The sequence below is a fragment of the Triplophysa rosa genome, linkage group LG1 (genome assembly GCF_024868665.1).
Source record: "Triplophysa rosa linkage group LG1, Trosa_1v2, whole genome shotgun sequence".
NCBI lineage: Eukaryota > Metazoa > Chordata > Actinopteri > Cypriniformes > Nemacheilidae > Triplophysa > Triplophysa rosa.
The window spans coordinates 37,430,236-37,452,414 of NC_079890.1; the positions used below are offsets into that span (position 1 = coordinate 37,430,236).

At 38.8% G+C, this 22,179-nt stretch overlaps 1 protein-coding gene across 2 annotated transcripts in view; it reads left to right on the forward strand.

Annotated features, from left to right (window-relative positions):
- piezo1 (piezo-type mechanosensitive ion channel component 1) overlaps positions 1–22,179 on the forward strand; it is a 66,349-nt gene that overhangs the window by 42,287 nt on the left and 1,883 nt on the right. For both annotated transcript variants that reach the window (XM_057340557.1, XM_057340639.1), the window contains exons 18-48: positions 234–397; positions 532–708; positions 4,497–4,622; positions 5,615–5,815; positions 5,960–6,164; positions 6,289–6,393; positions 7,072–7,228; positions 9,479–9,722; positions 9,801–9,897; positions 9,996–10,161; positions 10,471–10,560; positions 10,652–10,728; positions 11,326–11,379; positions 11,542–11,642; positions 12,203–12,308; positions 12,394–12,477; positions 13,704–13,879; positions 13,948–14,063; positions 14,167–14,322; positions 14,695–15,142; positions 16,648–16,966; positions 17,198–17,315; positions 17,401–17,548; positions 18,907–19,121; positions 19,210–19,368; positions 19,463–19,610; positions 20,250–20,438; positions 20,534–20,626; positions 21,340–21,512; positions 21,595–21,717; positions 21,803–21,882. In XM_057340557.1, the coding sequence (XP_057196540.1) occupies positions 234–397; positions 532–708; positions 4,497–4,622; positions 5,615–5,815; positions 5,960–6,164; positions 6,289–6,393; positions 7,072–7,228; positions 9,479–9,722; positions 9,801–9,897; positions 9,996–10,161; positions 10,471–10,560; positions 10,652–10,728; positions 11,326–11,379; positions 11,542–11,642; positions 12,203–12,308; positions 12,394–12,477; positions 13,704–13,879; positions 13,948–14,063; positions 14,167–14,322; positions 14,695–15,142; positions 16,648–16,966; positions 17,198–17,315; positions 17,401–17,548; positions 18,907–19,121; positions 19,210–19,368; positions 19,463–19,610; positions 20,250–20,438; positions 20,534–20,626; positions 21,340–21,512; positions 21,595–21,717; positions 21,803–21,882 (4,815 nt within the window). The remainder of the gene's footprint in view (positions 1–233; positions 398–531; positions 709–4,496; positions 4,623–5,614; positions 5,816–5,959; positions 6,165–6,288; positions 6,394–7,071; positions 7,229–9,478; positions 9,723–9,800; positions 9,898–9,995; positions 10,162–10,470; positions 10,561–10,651; positions 10,729–11,325; positions 11,380–11,541; positions 11,643–12,202; positions 12,309–12,393; positions 12,478–13,703; positions 13,880–13,947; positions 14,064–14,166; positions 14,323–14,694; positions 15,143–16,647; positions 16,967–17,197; positions 17,316–17,400; positions 17,549–18,906; positions 19,122–19,209; positions 19,369–19,462; positions 19,611–20,249; positions 20,439–20,533; positions 20,627–21,339; positions 21,513–21,594; positions 21,718–21,802; positions 21,883–22,179) is intronic.

Consider the following 22,179-nt stretch of genomic DNA (forward strand, 5'->3'; position numbering starts at 1 on the left):
ACAATCAATTCATAATCAAGCCATGTGTATGTTGAACTTTTTTCAAAAAAATCTTTTAAAAAGCTGAAAGTGAGATGAATAAATTGCAAAAAGCACACGCTGATATTATCTACTTCCGATGTTGACTTTTTGGATCAATACGATGAAAAGCCTAAAATGATCTGATGTTTACGTAGTTATTGACAAATCACACATCTCTAATATTGTCATGTCTGTTCTCGCTTCATTCTCAGAGGTGATACCCAGTAAGTGGGGTCTGGTGATGGACAGACTGATCGTGCTGTCCAGAAAGTTCTCCGACACGCTGACCCACATTCAGAGCTTCATTTGGAGAGTTCTGGAGTTTCACATCGTGAAAATCGTGGCTTTTTTCGTGGTGTGGGTGGCACTGCTGGAGGTCTGCACACGCTTCATGTCATGCTGATGTTATTTCGCATGCTTCTCTGCACACCATCTGTTTCTGTCTGTAATGTTACGAGGTGATAATGTGTCAGAATTTCACCTCCTCTGGTTTTCATCTTTCACTCGCAGCCGACTGCAATGAACCTGGTGCTGGTGGTTTTATGGAGCTTCGCCATGCCGTACGCCCGTTTCAGACCCATGGCCTCGTGTCTCTCCACCGTCTGGGTTTGTGTCATCATCGTCTGCAAGATGCTGTATCAGCTCAGCGTGGTCAACACTGCAGAATACTCCAACAACTGCACCAGGGTGAGACAGGGAACCCAAACACATACCTGAAATACCTTAAAGTCCCTCTGAACCGGAAGTTGCGATCGTGTTTACTTCCATATTCTGACGCATTTCCGAGGAATTTGCGAATGAGAAAACATTGTGGGAGTGGCTTGTTTTTTATTTCCAGCGATTTGATTGGATGTATAAAAACAGAAATGGAACTGGGAGCAGACTGACAGTTGAAGGGGAGGAGTTAACGGGTGCTCCGCCCAAGCCGCCTAATTTACGTCATTTGAGATGGATAGTCACTAGAGGGCGGAAGTGCATTTTCAGATTTTAACTGAAGATTATGAGGGCGCATTCATTTTAAAAAGAGAATGACCCACATTGGTAAGCTATTTATTATTTATTTGTTGTTCAAGAAAAAACAGGAATTGCTATTTTTAATTTCACTGGGACTGTAACCCTACACCAAAAAGTTAACTACACAAAAATTAAGAAATACAAGAAATAATATAAGACATCAGGAAAACCCTGTCCTGTTTGAGCTAAGAACCTTTTTCAAATCAAACGGATGGTTGAGAAGAATTATTTTATTACTATTAATATTACACTTAGCATTCAGACGGTTTTTTGCGTTTAGCACTTCCGGTTATATCGTCATTGAGTTTTTTTGAAAGCGTTTTAGTTTAAATGCTTGCAATAAGGTCTTTGGTTAAAACAAACCAGTAATACATCACTTGTAATCTTGTGAAGCTTGCATGGGTCTCGAAAAAGGTGAAGTTCCCACATGACTCGCAGACATAAAACATCGCACAAACATCTCAAAAGTAAGGCAAAAAGCGCAGAATTCCCAAAAGGATATGGATAGACATACATCCATAAAGTAGATCTTTATCAGTGAACGTGTGTTTAATAACGTTTGAAAGAGTTGAAGGAAGTTTGTGGGTTGTGACGTTGATGTTGAGTGACTGTGACGTAGTTCAGTTATAGCCTAAAGCTCAGTTTATACTCGTGCGTAGGACCTACGTCGTAGCCTGACGCGCACCTCTCCAAAATTGTAACAACGCGTCAACTCAACGCGGACCGCAAGCGCTGTGATTTGGTCTGTTTGAGTTGTCCTCCAAAAATACATCATCTCTTGGCATCCTCACAGAGCATTTTAGCATGTGTAAACACCACTAACAGTTGTAATGTAGTGTACACACACGTTCTTGACACACAGTTGTGTACTCCTGCAGCACGTCACCTGCTGTTATCGTAATGAGCGGTATTTACACACGAGTCCTGAAGCAGCGTGGGTACGGTCAACCTGTTTATTCTTGTGTTTTATGAGTTATTGGGAAGAGAAGTGGACTGTTGGCTGTTCTTCACTTTGGTTTGTTTATGAGCTCTCTGTTTACTGCTGAAACAATGACTCAACTTTTCTCCTCAGGGTTTATGCTCTTGTTGAACTTTGTCGAACGGTTTACATTGTGCAGTGGCGTTTCCATTACGGTTGTGAGAAACTCTGTTTTCATCACTTGTGTTGGATCTTGCTAAGACCCCATCGCCTTAGTCACGGTTTCCATCTTTGTTCATGTTTCCCATTAGTCATCAACAGAGGTGAAGAGAGAAGCAATAAAATTCTGTCAGGGATTATTACACGAAACATTTGCTTTGACTGTTATATTTATTAAATAGCTAATATGTTTTCCAATAGGGCTGGATGATATTTAAGAACGATACACAATACGATAATGCTTCTAGTAAGAGCAATTTTAATAATATATATTTGTATTATAAATATTATAAATCTACTTTTAATCAAAACTATTTACACAATATTAAAATATATTTATATTATAAATAGGGCTGTCAAACAAATAATCGCGATTAATCGCATCCAGAATACATAATATATGACTGTGCGTATTAATTTTGTATAAATATACATTTACACATGCATTTATATATCAATTAAAAATTGCTAAATATAAATAAATGCATGTAAATATTCTAGGGCTGCCACTAACGACTAATTTTATATAGACTAATCTGCCGACTAATTTATCGATTAATCGATTATTCTAAACCAGTGGTTCTCAACCTTTTCATGGTCGTGCCCCCCCTGTAAACCCATTTAAAGAACTGGCACCCCCCCATACTGTACATTGAAAATAGATAAGATAATGTGTAAAATATCTTAGATATAGTTTATATATATATATATATATATATATATATCGGTGCCTCCTCTTCAGGGGAAGCAGGAATTCAAAATACGTGTTCAGCGCTTCACGTGGACCTATGTGCATCATGAAATGTAAAACTAAGAGAAAAGGTGAGAATGTTCTGAATGTCAACGTATCCATCCACATGTTCTGGGCTTCTGTTCTGTTCATTACAGCTGTGAGTGCAAATCAATTAAACCCCAACAGTTGGGTTTTCACATTAAACAATGCAATGTTTAAAGCACCGGAATCAACTATTAAACAGACATCTCAAGAAAAAAATAAACAGAGGACTTTAGTAGAGAAACTCCAAATGAAGTACTTTTTAAAGCAAAAGTAAAGTACATATAATATTATTTAGAGTGCAAGAAGCAAGTGTCCATCTCATATTATACAATGTATAGTGTTATAAATCTACACACACTTAAACAATTAAAATATAAAAAACTTTATATATATATATATTATATTATTTATTTATATTTTTTGCACATTATCAAACAGAGGCACAGATCAATCTAAACGTTACAGTGGTTCTCAATTCCAGTCCTCGCGCTCCAACTCCCCTTAAAAAAAAGTACAGCGCATTTATAAGTTCTGACTAAAAAGGATGAGTTAATTTAATGGACAAAAACACTTTGCCTTTTCCCCGGCGGCTTATCATCCAGAATATCCCCGGTATGTTTCCTATTCAGATGTTCGTTCGCCATCTGTGCAAGCTGTTGCTTGTATTACTGAGCCGCTGGGTTATGCTCGTAAACTTAGCGCCATCTAGTGGTGTGAAGGAAATGGTTGTTTTTTAGTCAAAGGGTGAAAATGAATTTAAAAGGTATAATAATATAAAAAAAGATCAGTCGACTAAAAATGTTGATGTCGACTAATTATCAGCGGACGCAGTCGATTATATCGACCAATCGCGACAACCCTAAAATATTCCCTAAATATGTATACATGTATGTGTTTATAAATACAAAACTAACATGCACAGTACACAGACATACAGTATATTAGATAAACACAAACGTTTATTCTGGATTTGATTGATGACGATTAATCGTTTGACAGGCCTAATTATAAATATTATAAATAAATGTCATCAGTTTCTCTGCCATCAGCATCAACCTAAAGCTGCTGCACATATCTTGTTAAATTATGAAAATCATTGAGTTATTGAAAATCATTGCAATCGTTGACCTGGTAAGCTACATTCAGTATGTGACGTTTGTCAAAGACATGTGATGTTCAACTTGACTATTCATAAGTCAGACGTACACAAATATTGTGATATTGACCATGATAAAATATGCCAATATGTATTGTGCTTTCTGACTTTTAGACCCCTCTATATATACACAAAATATTTCAGATCATCATAATATAAGTTTATATCGCTGTTTATATCTTCATATTTCGTGATTTTCTGACCCTATCGAGAGTTGTGCTTATTGTGCTCGCTTTAAAAACATTCATATCACAACGATCATGCTCAATTAATTGTGGGAAGCATAAATGCATTAAACTACGATTAATCGTGCAGCCCTAAACGATAAATAATATGCCGTTTCATGTCATTCAGTCACTATAAGGTTGATCTTTGTCTCTGTATTGTAGCCATTGGTGAATGAGACGAGTCTGGAGCCGGAAGAAGTGCTGAACTCCACACTGTACAAAGCACCCGTGGATCCAGCCCAATGGTTTGGCATTAGAAAAGATGCTACTGTACTCGGTTACAGCAAGGTGAGATTCACACATTAGGTTTGTTCAGAGGGTGTTAAACTTTAAAATTCAAATTTCATGATAATTCACTCACCCACATATCATACAAGCCGTCCGTGTTTATTTCTTCTGTCGAAAACAAATTGAGGCTTATGAGGAAAGCTTTCCAGGGTTCTTATCCATATAATGGACTTCAACGGGGGGCTGTTGGTTAAGGTCCAAATTTCAGTTTCATCGCAGCTTCAAAAGGCTCTACACGACACCATCCGATGAATAAGGGTGTTGTCTAGCGAAACGATTAGTCATTTTCCAAGAAAATGATACACTTTTTAAACATAAATACACGGCTTGCGCTGCCTCCGCGATGCACGTCCATGACTTCTGTATTACGCAATCACGTTGGAAAGGTTACACGTGACGTAAACATTCCTGAAATGCACACGAACTGACCATTTTAAACAATAATCTTTTTCACAAAGACATATAACGTGTCATTCAACATCCAAGAACTTTTGAACGGTCTTCTTTCTCCACACTCGTAAACACTGGGTCGGAACTTCCGCTTACGTGACCTTTCCAACATGATTACAGAGTACGTGAACTCGTGGACGTGCTACATGGAGGCACTCCGAGGCAGTGCAAGCCATATATTGATGTTTAAAAAGTATCTAATTTTTTAGTTTTCTTGGAATATGACTAATCGTTTCGCTAGACAACACCCTTAAGGCTTGTCCACTCGCGCGTTTATCGTCAACGTTTAACGCCTCGTGACTAAACAAAGAGAGTCAATGTGAGTGCACACCGGCGCGCAAAACGGCTGTGTTGTCCAGGCACTTGTGCAGTGCCATTTTTATGTCATAAACAGAAAACAGAAATAAACACACATGTGGGTGAGTGAATTATCATGAAATGTTCATTTTAAAGTGAACCCCTCCTTTAAATAGAAATGACTGTTGAATCTGTCCAAAAAGACTGCAATTCAATTTAGTGGCATTCCTGTGCTGTTCTGTTAGGATCATCTGCTGGTCCTGATGCTGCTGGTGTTCGAGGCAACGGTGTACAGACATCAGATTCATCACTACAGACAGAAACAGTGCTCACCTCCCACCGTACCAGCCATCCTTCCCCAGGCCACCCGAGACACGCTGGACCAGAGTCTCCTGCACTGCGTCAAATACCTGCTCAACTACAGCTTCTACAAGTTTGGTCTGGAAGTATGTGTTTCATCAATCCCGCTCAGAAAAGGAATAATGTTGAAATTTCTATAGGAATTATGCATGATGTTTCACTTTAACTGAATTCTGGATCTGTTCCTCAGGACAGCACAAACTAATGATAATCTGCATTATCGCCTCTAGATTTGCTTCCTCATGACAGTGAATGTTATTGGCCAGCGTATGAACTTCCTAGTCATTTTTCACGGATGTTGGTTGGTGGTCATCATGGTGCGGCGGCGCAGAGAAGCTATTGCCCAGATCTGGTCCAAGTACTGTCTGTTTCTGGTTATTTTCATGATCTATCAGTACGTCCTGTGTGTGGGCATCCCTCCTGCGCTCTGTATAGGTGCGAGGACCTGAATATCGTCATTTCACTATACACTGAACTCTATGTACCTTTCAATAAAATTCACACCTTGGTGAAAGTAACCTGCATAGTTTTTAACGTATCCTGCCCCATGTGACTGTAGATTATCCCTGGAGATGGAGGACCAGTGTAACCATCCACTCGGCTCTTGTCAAATGGATTTACTTACCTGACTTCTACACCATCCCCAATTCTAAGAACCTCATCTGTAAGTGACATCATCCTCAAGAATATTAATATCATCACCATCTTGTTACCCAACAGTCAGTCGCATCCCCCCAAAAGAGTTTGGACACTTAAATTTGTTTATATGAAATGTTCAGATTGGAAGGGACGTTTCAGCCATCTTTCTTTATAATAAAATCCGCTTGGTTTGATTTGTTCTCTGATTCAAGTGTGTTAGTAATTTGTATTTTTAAATCTAGTTTTGGCCCTTTAAAGTGCATAAAGTCCCCGTGAACCGGAAGTTGCGATCGTTTTTACTTCCGTATTCTGACAAATTTTCGAGTGAAAAGGAATTTCGAAGGAGAAAATTAGTGGGTGTGGCTTGCGTTATTCACTGCGAATTGATTAGATGTGTAAAAACAGCTGTTGCATTGATTTCGAAATGAAACCGGCAGCAGACTGACAGTTGAAGGGGAGGAGTTAACGGATGCTCCGCCCAAGCCGTCTAACATGCGTCATTTGAGATGGATAGTCATTTCAGGGCGGAATTGCATTTTCAGATTTTAATTGAAGATTATGAGGGCACACGAATTTTAAAAAGAAATGACCTACATTGATAAGCTATTTACAATAAACGCTGCAATATTTCATGAAAAAATAAGAATAGTGATTTTTTATTTCACTGGGACTTTAAATGCGAAGCTTGTGCGATGTGTTGCAGCGGATTTTCTTCTGCTGATGTGCGTGTCGCAGCAGTGGATGGTGTTTGAACATGAGAAGAAGGAGGATTGGATGGTCCTGGGAGGAGAGAACAAAGACAATCCAGATCCAATGGAGGACATGCCCTTTAACCCCGCCCCCAACTTCATCAACTGCAGGTGACGTCTAGCTCTGAACCGTTACATGTATTTTCACCTGTCAGAATCATTTGTAGTCAATCGGCGCAAAAGGATTTAAACACTAGGGACATTTTCGAGTAGTCTTGTTTTATTGCTTGAATTAATATTGATTGAAGTATTAACGCATGAAAGCCCTTTACATGTATTTTTTTATTTACATTTATTCATTTAGCACATGCCTTCATCCAAAGTAACTTGCAAATGAGAGAACATTTAACATTTTGTTAATTTGCCAACAATAAGTTCTATCTACGCTTGTTTTACCTGTGGTAAAATCACTGTAACACAGCCTCTTATTGGCTCATTGCTCCAGTGGTATGGAATGAACAAAATAGTAAAACAATTCCTCACTTCATTAAACAGATTGATAACAAAACATTTTTTTTGAATATTATATCATTTAAAGAAAGCATTAACAAACCGTTAGCAATTACAAAACAAAAACATGCTCATCCTCTCGGAGTGGGTGCTTAACTGAACATCCTATATGAGTGTTTTTTTTCCTATTATATTCTGCTGATTGTGCTGACTTAAAGTGATAGTTCACCCAAAAATGAAAACTCTTTCATCATTTACTCATCCTCTTGGTACCTGTATGACTTTCTTCCGCAGAATACAAAAGAAGATATTTTGAAGAAAGTTGGTAACTGAACAGCAGTGGACCTCATTCACTTCTATTGTATAGATACAAAACTAATGCAAGTCAATGGGGTCCAGTTAACGACATTCTTCAAAATATCTTCTTTTGTGAAAGTCACAAAGGTTTGAAATGACATGGTTTTTGGGCGAACTTCAATTTTTCTGTTTAATAAAACTTTAAGCAAGTGATCAACCACATGAAAAAAACTGTAGTGTACTTATAGTATTTACACAGTACACAGCCGTGGGAAAAATTAAGAGACCATTTCAGGGACCATTTTTCTGATTTTAGGTAAATGATCGTTTTGGTTTCATTCTGTGAACTACTAACAGTATTTCTCCCAAATTTAAAAAAAAATGATTTGCAGAAAATGAAAACTGGAGAAACATTTGAAAACTACAGAAAAGATGCTCTGATGTATTTTTTCAGATCTCGAATACTGCAAAGAAAACAAGTTCATGTTCACGTTTAAGCAATACAACAGTCATATTTCTACACGTATTTAGGAAAATATTTTGATGTTTTTGAGGTGATAACCTGGATTTTCATCATGCGTCTTGTCATGCTGTCAGTCTTTCACATAGCATGACATTATGTCACTCCTGAGGTTTGATTTTGTTGAAATTCAACAGACATTGGACTGAAATGGCCACAATACATCTAGAAATGGGCAATTCCGTGAAAATATCAACCTTACCATGACAACAATAAGTTTTTAGCAACGTTTTTACTATGTTTCTAATACCCATGTGGGGTCTCTCTTCAAGTTTTTAAAGCATTTGTTTTATTTTTAGTGCATGATTTTTCGTAATCAGGTGTGTCACATCCATAACGGTACATCTTCCTCATGAAAGGACACATGAGAATGAAAACATCCCTTCTCGATTTGTTGGGTATGCTTCAGCGTCGGGTTCGTGCATTTTCATTCACAGAAATCCTACAGAGTGTGTCGTCTCCCAAAAACCACGTCCATGGTGTTTATTTCCCTTTTTTAAAATAGAAAATGTGTTCATAGACTGATATTTTTCTGATGTTTAGACTCTATCAACAAGGGTTTAGTCAAATATAAACAAGATGGTTCAATATATTCGTCACAAATACATTCTCTGAGCATTTATCGTATGTCACGTCCATAATGCTGGAATTGCCCAAATGCTGATGTGAAATGAAAGTATAGTATTGACTAAAGTTACTGTAGTAAAATTCCTAGATACAGTGGTGTTTTTTAACCTTCCTGTAGTAAATATAAAAAAATGAAGTAAATATTATACAGTGTACTACAGTTAATTAATTCACTTTAGATAATACTACAGTAATCTATCGTTTACATTAGCAAAGTGTAGTAACTACTATAGTATACTACGGTTTACTTTATTTTACTAGCGTATAGACGATTTCAGCGCCAACAACATAAACAAATCTTATGTGGCCCAAACTTAACTTCCGTTAAACATCAAAAAATCATTTGTTATATTCAAACCAAACACAGACTGGAAGTTAACTTCAGGCCATGTGCGTCCGTCTGATGAGTAAACAGTAAATAGCATATTTTCCCTTCCATTTTTAAACCGTTCTTTCTCTCTGTGCAGATCCTATCTGGACATGGCAAAGATCCTGGTGTTCCGCTACATGTTCTGGTTTGTTCTGGCCGTGGTGTTCGTGACCGGGGCCACTCGGATCAGCGTGTTCGGGTTGGGGTATCTCCTGGCCTGTTTCTTCTTCCTGATCTACGGCACCAAGCTCCTGGTCAAGCGGTCCCGCACGCGTCTGCTCATGTGGGACTGTCTGATCATCTACAACGTGGCTGTGATCGTCTCCAAGAACGTTCTGTCCGTGAGTGAGCAGAGATGCATGTAACCCACTCGCACCCGCCGCCGTACGATGCGTGCTGACCCGTTCTTCTTCTGTCAGATCCTGGCCTGCGTGTTTGTGGTGGAGATGCAGAAGAACTTCTGCTGGGTCATACAGCTCTTCAGTCTGGTGTGCACCGTCAAAGGCTACTACGACCGTAAGTTGATCCACGTACCAGCGAGTCACGAAAATTCTCATATTGACTCGCCCGCGTGCCATCCGGATGTGTGACCGCGTGTGTTGTGTGTTTCGCAGCTAACTCTGTGTGCAGCAAAGAGTGCTCTCTGCCCGTGGAGGAGGCGGGTATTATTTGGGACAGCATCTGTTTCTTCTTCCTCCTCCTTCAGAGGAGAGTCTTCCTGAGTTTTTACTTTCTGCACGTGTCCGCCGACCTGCAAGCATCAGCGCGTCAGGCGTCACGGTGAGAACAGCGCTGACCCTGATCGCAAGTTTATAACTTGAAGGGACAGTTCACCCGAATCGAAAATTCTGTCTCTATTTACTCACCCTCGAGTTGTTCCAAATCTGTAAAAAATGTATTTGATCCGATGAACCCAAAGGAATATATTTGGAAGAATGTCAGCAACCAAATTGATCTCATTCCCCATTTACTGCCATAGTAGGGACAAACAAATACTACGGGAGTCGATCTGTTTGGTTGCTGACATTCTTCCAAATATCTTCTTTTGTGTTCAGCTGTGTTAGTGTGTAACGTGTTTCATGTGTGCAGGGGTTTCGAGTTGTTCCGCGCCAGCATCATAAAGAACATGCATTTCTATCAGCAGGCCGAGAAGAAGTCATTACAACAGCTGAAGGAATCGTGAGTAAATCAATCGTGAGTTGTTGTTTTTCATGCAGAACATGACAGCGTCACTCATTCTCGCTCTCTCTCTCTCTCTGTGGTTTTTCAGGATGAAGCGCATAAGTGACAAACAGCAGAAATACAAACAGGGGCGTAAAACGTCTGCCGTGGACGAGCAGCCTTCAGGTACACAACCATCACGGCGTAATAAAGTCGGACGCTTATTATGTGAATGTGGTTTATTGACGTGATGTGCGATCACACGTGCAATCTGTGTACTGAAAAGCCTCCCACACGCAATCCGCACGCTTAATTCATGTTGTGAGATAGACAGAAAATGAACAGAGAATCTGTTTTAAGAAAATGCAAAATTAAAACAGAGTTTTTTGATAGCTCTTTTAAAGCTCGTGAGATTTTGGGTTCTCAGTTGCGTTTCATTTTCGCATCAATTTAGTTTTAGGAGAAAGAAAACCAGACAGAAATGAAACCGTAATTGTTCAAATCTTTTGTTGAGGTAAATATTCTGGATTTGGGTCAATTTGATGAGAAATGTTTGAGTTGATCTTGAGATCTTCATTAATATTGACGTTTAATGGCAGACTTCTGAGCTCAGTTTGAGACATTTGTGAGATTTCTGACTCTTTTTCACCATTTTCACATTAAAAATATCTGAGACGCAGATGAGACTTCGGCAAAAGTTGCTCTTTATTTAGTCTCTTTGATGTTAAGAAGGAATAATTGAGGAAGTGATGTGAAATCTCAAGTTTGTGTTTCTTCTCACAGACTCTACCAAAGAGTCCAAAGAGTGGCAGTACCCCTGGAAAAACCATGCGACTGGTAAACTCACTTACAGTCATGTCAGATCAGAACCACAACTGAATTATGGGTGTTTTCGTGGTATAAAAAAGCCGTTTTATTTTGATGATGCAATCCATTATTTTATACTTAGATAGTTCAATCTGAGACCCTATTCATGATGTGAGAGTGTTTTCTTTCTAGTGTTGCATTCTGGGGAATATTACATGTTTGAGTCTGACAGTGGCGAGGAAGACGAGACTCTTCAGGAAGAAAAGAAGCCCCAAAAACAGACTGCGTTTCAAGTAAAACAAACACATTCTCATGAATCTGTTCAGTATTTCACATACGGCCGCAGAAAAAAAGTTTTTAAAAATGATTTTACAGTGTTCATTCTGTGATTTACTAACAATATTTCTCCCAAATTTCAAATCAAAATATTGTTTCTATTTGCATTTATTTGCAGAAAATGGAAACTGGAGAAACATTTGAAAATAACAGAAAAGATGCCCTGTAGTTTTCCGACCTCAAATACTGCAAAGAAAACAAGTTCAGATTCACTTTTAAGCATTAAGAGTCATATTTGTCTGTGTATTTAGGAAACGTTCGATTTTTGATGCGATAACCTGGATTTTCATCACAGTTACATTATGTCACTCCTGAGGTTTGATTTTGTTGAAATTCAACAGACACTGGACTGGAATGAACACAAAACATCTAGAAAGGATGATTTGAAATGCTCTCTTAATTTTTTCTGCGGCTGTAAATGGCTTTCATGTTTTTTAAAGGTGAAAGAAATGTAATTCTATGAGGCTCTTAATAAAAAGTGTTTTTTTTTTGTCATGTTCTGTGTTGCTGATCACAGTTGGCGTATCAGGCCTGGGTCACCAACGCAAAAGAAGCCCTGAAAGATCGTCAACAGAGACAGAGAGCTGAGAGAAAGATGAAACGGACACAGTCACAGACATCAGGTTAAACACAGAGACTACAGATAGCATGAGCAGAGCATGGTACCAACTTAACCGTAGTAAACTGAGGTGTTTATGTCTCTATCAGGTGATGTAGATGAAGATGGAGCTGTGTTTGATGTTGACAATACTCAAGAAGAGGAGGAGATGGCAGAAGGTGGTGAAGGGTTAGGTAAGAAATCTAAAAATTATTTGCCACATTCATTTAATTTATTTAATTAATTTATGCACATTTTATTTAATTAACTTGACTTATTTGGCGCATTTATTTGATTTATTTGGCACATTCATCTAATTTAATTGATTTATTTGGCACATACATTTTCTTTTGCACATTTATTTAATTCATTTGATGTATTTAGCACATTTATTTAATTTATTTGGCACATGCATTTAATTTATTTGCACATTTGTTCGATTTTTTTGGCACATTTATTTAATTTATTAGATTTTTTTTGGCACATTTATTTAATTTATTTGCACATTTATTTAATTTATTTGGCACATTCATTTGTTGGATTTATTTGGCACATTCGTTTAATTTATTGGATTATCTGACACATTTGTTTAATTTATTTGCAGATTTATTTAATTTATTTAATTTTTTAATGATTATTTTTTATTGAATTGCACATCACATTTATTTGAATTATTTGCACATTTATTTAATTGATTGATCGGCACATTTGATTTATTTGGCACATTCATGTCATTTAATTGATTTATTTGCACATAAAACATTTGTTGCACATTTATTTAATTCATTTGATGTATTTAGCACATTTATTTAATTTATTTGGCACAAGAAAATAATTTAATTGCACATTTATTTGAATTTATTGGCACATTTATTTAATTTATCAGATTTTTTGGCACATTTATTTAATTTATTTGCACATATATTTGAATTATTCAGCACGTTTATTTAATTTATTTGGCACATTTAACTTTGCACATTTATTTAATTAATTGAATTTATTTGGCACATTAATTTATTGGATTTATTTCACACATTTGTTTAATTTACTTGATTTATTTGGCACATTTATTTAATTATTGGATTTTCTTAATTATTATTTTTCATTCATTTGCACATCACATTTATTTGATTTATTTGCACATTTATTTAATTGATTGATCGGCACACTTGAAAATGACAGTAATGCAAGAACATGTTTTGTATGTATCTGTTAAAACCACTTGCAAGTTGCAGCACAAAACCTTGACAATTTATGGTTTAAGTTAATATATTGTGATCAACTTTAATGGTTAAGACAACATACATAATCAAGCGATGACGAACTGTATGTGCCGATTATCCCAAAAACAATTGGTTAGCCAGTGAAATCACAGAAATTTATTTTGAAGTGGCCTTGAATTTCTCTATGATTTCTGCAGTTAAAGGGAGTGATATAGTGCAAAGGATTCTGGACATCTTGAAATTCCTCTGGGTGCTTTTTCTGGCCATGGTGGACGGCTTTACCATGTGGCTGAACCTGCTCACCAAGCAGTATGTGGAGACCTCCATGGTCCTCTGTGAGGAACGTTACCTCTTCATCCATAACATCAGCCAGGTGAGTCTCTTCTCAGACACGAAACCGACATTAGAACCCTTGTCGTGACGTTGTTGTGCCGTACACAGAGACCCTCCAGAGAGGCGATGGAGGACCAGCTGTCACAGGACAGCGAGAACCTGACATTAGAAACCGGCCTCGATGAAACCGACACGGACAATGTGCACTTCAGCAGCGACGCCAAGTGAGTCTCACCCGTCCAATCACTCGCGACACCCCTCTTACAGTCAACGTAATGTCCCCATATCACTGTGTGTCCATGAGTAATGCGTCACATTATCCTGCAGTGTGGTGGAGTTGGAGCCGTTGAGAGGTTTGCCGAAGGCTCGTGAGTTTAGCAGCACGACACTGGACTCTGAACTCACGCTAGAGCTCGATTCAGAACCCTTTTACAGCGAACGACCTCGACGATCCAGAACCGCCAGCGAGCTGCTCGCAGAGAGGTACTTGTACAGTATCAAAACACACGATCATGTCTGTGTGATCTTCTACAACTATTAATGGCTGTGGAATAAAAATCTAGTTATACGTTTAGTGGATTTTGGGGGGAAAATTAGAAATAAAATACAATGTTAGGAATAAAATGCAGCTTGAAGTGAGTATCAAACACCATAAAACTCTAGAATGCGGTTCAACTTAAATCATTAAAACTGATATTGAAATGGATCTATAAAATTTGTTTAACAGTTATAAATTGTTCTTTAATTAACATTTGAGATTTTTAAGTGAAATATAACCTCAAGATATTCTTGACAGGCTTTGTGAAGGACACCCGACGGTAAAAATGTGTTGTGTTGTGTTTGGTTTGGTTTCAGGCCGCCGTGTGTTGAGGAGCTCATTCAGAGTCGTGAGTTCTACTCGTCTCAGAATCGTCTCCTCAAGCTGATGTTTGCTCTCTACAACGTGCTGGCGGCTCATTCTGAACTCGTCTGTTATTTGATCATCGTACTGAACAACCTGGTCACAGCATCCGTCATCTCATTGGTTCTGCCAATCCTGGTGTTTCTCTGGGCCATGCTGTCCGTGCCACGACCCACAAAGAGGTTCTGGATGACGGCCATCATCTATACGGAGGTCATGGTGGTGGTGAAATACCTGTTTCAGTTCGGCTTCTTCCCGTGGAACACTGAGTATGAGCTGAAGTTAAATGAAGACAAGGCCTTCTTCCCTCCTCGTATCCTGGGACTGGAGAAAACCGATAACTACATCCGTTATGATCTGCTTCAGCTACTGGTGCTCTTCTTTCACCGATCGCTGCTCCAGGTAACACAAACTGCATAGACCAGTTAAACAAATGCTGGATGTCTTAAAGGTCCTGTGTGGAGGATCTATTGACAGAAATGCAATATCATGTACATTACTGCGTTCAGAGGTGTATAAAGACCTTACATAATGAATTCTGGTCGTCAAACTGGTCTGCCTGCAACAACAAGCAGCCTTACCAAAAATAAGTATACTTCAAGTTCATTTTAATGAGTATACTTAAAGATGGGGTAACACGCAGTTTCTGCCAATCTCATATTAATCTAGAGTACCTATACAGTAGTATTGCATAAGTCGTATCTTTGAAGAGTATTTAGTTAGATCAGATTTACAAATATACAGTTTATAGAACATCCATCACTGAAATTAACAGTTAACAAACACAGCCGAGTGAAGCGGCATTGATGGGCGTGCTCTTTCTCACGCTTGCACGTGGGTGTGCTCTTTCGCTTGGTGGATGACGTGTTGGCATGCTTTTCCAGGAAAATGGCCAATAAAAGAATAAGATCCCTGTTACAAAACAGGGATCCAGACTTATGAAAAACTTTCCGAAACAAGTTGGAGTGCTGGGGGAGTGTATCGAGCACAAAAATACTACGTCATTCGTCCAACTCGTTTTTTACCAAGTTGACCATGTTTACAACATGTTCAACAGTGTAAAGAAGTCAGAATGCACAAAATAGCTTTTATGTATACTTTAGTGAAACGGTAGTAAATTTTGAGTACACAAATAAGTAACTACGTTCATATGTAGTATAAACTTCATGCAGTAAGTGCTTTGTATGTAGTAAGTTGCAGTGCTATATTTCAACACCACTTGAGACTCAATTAGCCCACTTTTTAGTTTATAAAAGTGCACTTTTTAGTATACTTTAAGTCTGGAAGTAGTCAACTTTGAGTACGCAACTAGTAAATAATTTCCGAGAAGTATATAATGTAGTAATACTTTTACGTACTGTATTACTTTGTATGTAGCAAGTTCTAGTGCTATATTTCAATACTACTTGAGACTCAATTAGCCCACTTTTTAGTTTATAAAAGTGCACTTTTATGTATACTTTAGTGAAACGGTAGTACATTTTGAGTACACAAATAAGTAACTACGTTCATATGTAGTATAAACTTCATGCAGTAAGTGCTTTGTATGTAGTAAGTACTAGTACCACAGTAGTGTAATATTTTAATACTTCTTGGCACTAAATTGGCGCACGTTTTTGTTTATAAAAGTGTATTTTAAGTATACTTTAATTGCAGCCGTAGTAAACTTTAAAAGAGTACATAACTGGTAAACCGGTTTTTAAGAAGCACATAAAACGAAGTATTTTAGTTTAAAAGATGTATACTAATAGCACACTTGAATAAACTTCAATTAACTGAATTTACTGTAAGGGTGTGCCAGTAATATGATCTAATATAGTATAATTATTGTTCTTTGTTTTGCGTAAAGAATGAAAATAAACAGACAGCATGTTTCAGATCATTGTGATTTATGTTCATGTTCTCAGCGTTACGGTCTCTGGGATCACGAGGGTCCACTAGAGGAGAAGAGAAAAAGCTCATCTGAGGACAAGAGTCAGGAAGAAACAGAGGAGAAAGTCTTTCAACTCTCAGAAGAGGAAGACAGTCAAACGCAGGCGGAGCCGGAGACTGAAGTGCTGTCAATCACAGCGTCAGCGGAAACGCCCACCGATGGAGAAATTACGAGCGACCCTGAGCAAAACTTCAACAAGCCCGCTATCACGGACACCCTGGATACAGCCACAGAGGATGGACAGAAGAAGCGACGATTCCTTCGCTTCCGCAAGACCAAACAAACGAAAAAAGGTCAGAGGATGTGAAAAACACGCAGATCAATATCTTATGGCTGTTTGGGAATGAATATGCTGATATGTAGTTTGACTCGCAAGCACTTCAAAGATTTATTAAACGATTAAAGTAAAACGCGTGTCCTCTCTGGATATCTCGTGTGTCGGCAACAGAGTATTTCTATGAAACGCACAAAACACATTTGCAGAAAATATCAAAAATTGTTTTGACATACTCTGTCTGTCACAGACACTACAAAGAAAGAGTCCAAGAAGAAAAAGAAGTCCAAGAGCAAACACAGACAAGAAAAGGGCAAAAGACTTCTGAACGCTGTTCAAGGAAAACTCGAGGCTGTTTTCTTATCCGTGTAAGTGAAGCTGGAAATGAGATGCACATTCATGACGGTTGGACGTGTGTTTATTTGATCTGGTGTTGTGTCTTCATGTGTGCAGAGTGAAGAACGTGTACAGGCCCACCTGCGGCTTCTTCAGAGACATCTTACACGCAGAGTACCAAGCGGCTACTGATGTCTACGCCCTCATGTTCCTCACCGACGTGGTGGATTTTATCATCATCATCTTCGGTTTCTGGGCTTTCGGAGTGAGTCAGAGAACTTCACACAACAACAAAAATACAAAGAGAGTGTGGACAGGATTTCTGATCCAGAGCTTCTGTTCAGTGCAGATTTATGTCTGTAGCACTTGAACACAAAACAGTAGAAACAGGAAGAAAACACAGGAAAAATGTACAGAATTAAGTTTCTATATAAAAAGATGTTGATATTACATTACCTGTAAAAACTATAGAAGTGTCCAGGGGCGGACTGGCCATCTGGCGTACCGGGCGTTTTCCCGGTGGGCCGCTAACGTATGGGACTGGAAAGGAGGCGGTGGCCGCTAACGTATGCGGCCGTAACAGACGCGATTGCCGCTTAGACGGACTTATTATAAATGCGAATGCACGCAACGCGAATTCAAAAGACACGTATGCCAAACCTCCCCCGTCGACAGATTCGGTAAAGGGCCAATGCGGAACTAAAAATGCCAGGGCCGATTTTTCTTCCCAGTCCAGCCCTGGAAGTGTCTATAAACGTGGAATTGAAATGTATTTATAAAATAACATTTTTGATCGAATTAATTACATGATATGGCGATTAATTAATCGAATCAGTCACGAATTATTCAAACGTCAAGTTTGTCTAAGAAATGACTCCCGACAGAGAAAAATTAAGTCATTATTATGGAAAGAGACATTACAAAAGTAAGAAATACTTGGATTCAAAATCTATGACACAAACTTTTGGATGGTCATTGATTTTTGGGGGTCATTTTTTAAAATGACACTTTTAACACTGTACCTACACTAGACGCGGCAAACCACGACACAACAAAAGACAATTGAGCGCATTAGAACCCATCATAATTTTACATTTTGTGTCGTATCGTGTGTCACGCTGGCCGCGGTAAATAAGGAAGTAAAACGGCCAGTAGGTGGCTGATAATGTCGTTATGATTCATTTGTTCGATTTGTTCAAACGGCTGTTACATTCAGAAGTCCAGATTCGCTTAAAACCAGATTCAAAAAAGAAACGTCACTGTGTGTGTTTCTCGGAGACGGAAAACTAAGCAGAGACGATATTGTCTATATTAACTTCTTGTTTATCGAAAAATCAACATTACATTTACACTGGTTATATTTGGGACTCGTGACATTGCGCTCGTTACTTGTGTGATATAGCTTAACTATAAGATGTACTGTAAAGTTGAGGCATTTTTGCCCTCATATCTACCATTTTAGGGACATCGTGACTGTAGGCTTCATCACGCACTGCTGTTGTCCTGCATCATGTTCTTCTTCAATCAATGAAAATAAAATGATATTGATCATTAATAATTCTTTTTGATCTAATTAACGTGTTCAATCAGCCCTGGTTGACATCAACATGTTTTGTCTTTCAGAAACACTCGGCCGCAGCAGATATAGCTTCATCTCTATCTGAAGATCAGGTCCCTGAAGCCTTTCTGGTGATGCTTCTCATTCAGTTCAGCACTATGATCATCGACCGAGCGCTCTATCTCAGGAAGAGCATCTTGGGTAAACTCATCTTCCAGGTTATACTGGTGTTCGGGATCCACCTGTGGATGTTCTTCATCCTCCCAGCTGTCACTGAGCGGTGAGGACGAGGAGGATTATCTGATCGAAAATCCAGTTTTAAGAGCTTGCTTTACAGGCTTTTTTACACGTTGTCTTTATTTTCTCAGGATGTTCAGTCATAATTCAGTGGCACAGCTCTGGTATTTAGTGAAGTGCATCTACTTCACGCTGTCGGCGTACCAGATCCGCTGTGGATACCCGACACGGATCCTTGGAAACTTTCTCACCAAGAAATACAATCACCTCAATCTCTTCCTCTTCCAAGGGTGGGCAAATACAGTATCTCCTATTTCTGTGTTCCTTTTAGATTTCATTGTGACGCGAGTTAAACTTGAAAACATTTTTCTGGTGTTTCCACAGTTTCCGGCTTGTTCCCTTTCTAGTAGAGCTGCGGGCGGTGATGGACTGGGTTTGGACCGATACCACACTGTCTCTCTCCAACTGGATGTGTGTGGAGGACATCTACGCCAATATCTTCATCATCAAGTGCAGCCGGGAGACCGAGAAGGTAGCGTCATACTTTGGATCCGATAAAGTCAAGTTTATCATTTACATCGTAATATAAATCTGTAAAAAAAAGTATTTCTATTGGCAAACATCACTATTACCTATATTTAAAGTTAATAATATGAATAAGGGGCATTCACATTTCGCGTCTAAAACCGCGCGGAAACGCGAGCTGCGCCTTTTTTTCAAAGCGTTTGGGAGCTCACGCTCTCTTGGCGTCTGCCGTTGCTAAGCAACCGTGGGCCACGCTTGACGTTAGGACGAGGAGGTATTAACAAAGTATATACTACATGAAAATAGCCTGCAATAACTCTGCTACTAGATTTATTTATGCTGTGATCATCTGTGTCTCCATCTTTGCTGAGTTTTTCTATATCGGTCCACAAAAGGTTAAGCTGATTGGTTGGTTCTTGTCACGTGACGCGGTGCGCTCGCGGCATTCTGAAAAGTTGACATTTTTCATCCCCATGCAGCGGTGACGCGCCTAGAAAAAGGAGCGTGTCGCACTGCATGCGTGTCGCACGTCTACAATTAAAATAACGAACTTGCGCACGCAAAATGTGAACGGCCCCTTAGCCTCTTAAAGACGAGAATGTGTAATGTCTTTATATTTTATGATTTGTTTTCATCTTTTTTGCAGAAATATCCTCAACCGAAAGGGCAAAAGAAAAAGAAGATCGTCAAGTACGGGATGGGCGGTTTAATCATTCTCTTCCTCATTTGCATCATCTGGTTTCCCCTGCTCTTCATCTCATTGGTCAAATCGGTAGTGGGCGTGGTTAACCATCCGGTTGATGTCACAGTCACAGTGAGGCTTGGAGGCTACGAGGTAGAATACGTTTCACCTGAGGAACTTGTACTATTTCACACATTTGTTTCTATTATGGCTTCATTTGATCTGCGTTGATTCTTGTCTTTTTTCAGCCAGTATTCACGATGAGCGTTCAGCAGCAGTCAATTCAGCCCTTCACCGAGCGCGACTACAATAGCCTCACCAGCCAGTTCGGAAAAAATGCTGTAAGTAAATGTCTAGGTTACATTTCTGTATTAAACGGCACCGTATCAAATTTAATTCATTTATTTTTTAACTAATTCGCAACCAGTGTTGGGCAAGTTCCTCTGAAAAAGTAATGAATTACTAGTTACTAATTACATATTCAATAGTGTAATTAGATTACTGTACAAATTACACTCTCCAAAAAGTATTTAATTTCTTATAACTAATTACTTTCTATATCCTACATCAACCTTGATAAGTTAAGTGATTAAAGGATAGACACGAAACGGCTCTCTAAATTCATTCAAATAAATAAAGTAGTATTATTAACTGACCAAAGTATTACAAATGTGAGAATTATACATTAAAGCACAGATTTTAAAGTTAGACTTTGAATTTTGATGTCAATTCCACTATTGCACACACATATACAGTATTACACACAGTATTTAGTTTGATTACATCAGAAGTAACTGTAATTAAATTACAGAAAAAAAGTAAGAGTAATCACTTTCTTGAATTACTTCTCCCTTGAAAAAGTGATTAAATTACAGTAATTAATTACTAAGTAACTAGTTACACCCAACACTGTTCGCAACACTATAGGGTTCTGTTTGTAAAAGCTGACAGAGAAGTCAAAGTTACGGATTGCGAACAAATGGAACTTTATTTTAAGTGTTACCAGTGTACTATCCTATAATCTTGACATCCTCGCACTGATCTGTGTCCACAGGTGGCCATGCAGTTTATAACCATGTACAGTTATGAAGACATCGTGACGGCTAACATTGAGGGCAGCTCAGGGTCGGTGTGGAGAATCAGTCCGCCCAGCAGACAGGAGCTGATAAAAGAGCTGACCGGCAGCAACGGTGACATGACGCTGAGATTAGACTGGAACTTCCAAAGGTCAGTCAGAGGAGCGATTCTGAGTTTGCACGCTTCTCGTGAAGTGAATACACTCATTGTGCTTTGGTGTGTGTGTCTAAAGGGATCTTGGGAAGGGAGGAACGGTGGAATACACTTTTGACAAGCACACTATCAGTTTGGCACGAGGGAACCCGGTGAGAGCGGAGCTGGCTGAACTGCTTCTGGGTAACCGCACAGAGCCCGTGTAAGTCTACTGCGGCAAACATCTGTAGTCACATTTAGTGTTTTGTTTGTCGGATGTTAATGTCATGTTGATGTGTTGCTTTCAGGTTGATACCTCACATGTTTCCAAACTACATCAGAGCACCGAGCGGTGCTGAAGCTAAAACAGTCACCCAGCTGTACGATGGTAAATACTCGTTTCCTAGAAAACCAATGCAGTTATTTTTGTTATATCCAACGATGAAAAAATGGAGAAGAAAACCTCGGAGAAGCCAGACTCAGCCAGGAGGGCCAGTTCTCCTCTGACACATTACAGCTGCACTCATTCACTCAAATTTCATTTTTAATCAATTCTAATTAAAAGCTACTGAGTAAATGTTTTTGATGAATGAGGAAAGCCCCATAATCCTGAGAGAAGGGAAATAAACACTTATTAGCAACCAAGTGCAATTTGGAATAATCAAGTGCCATTTTGTTCTTAATC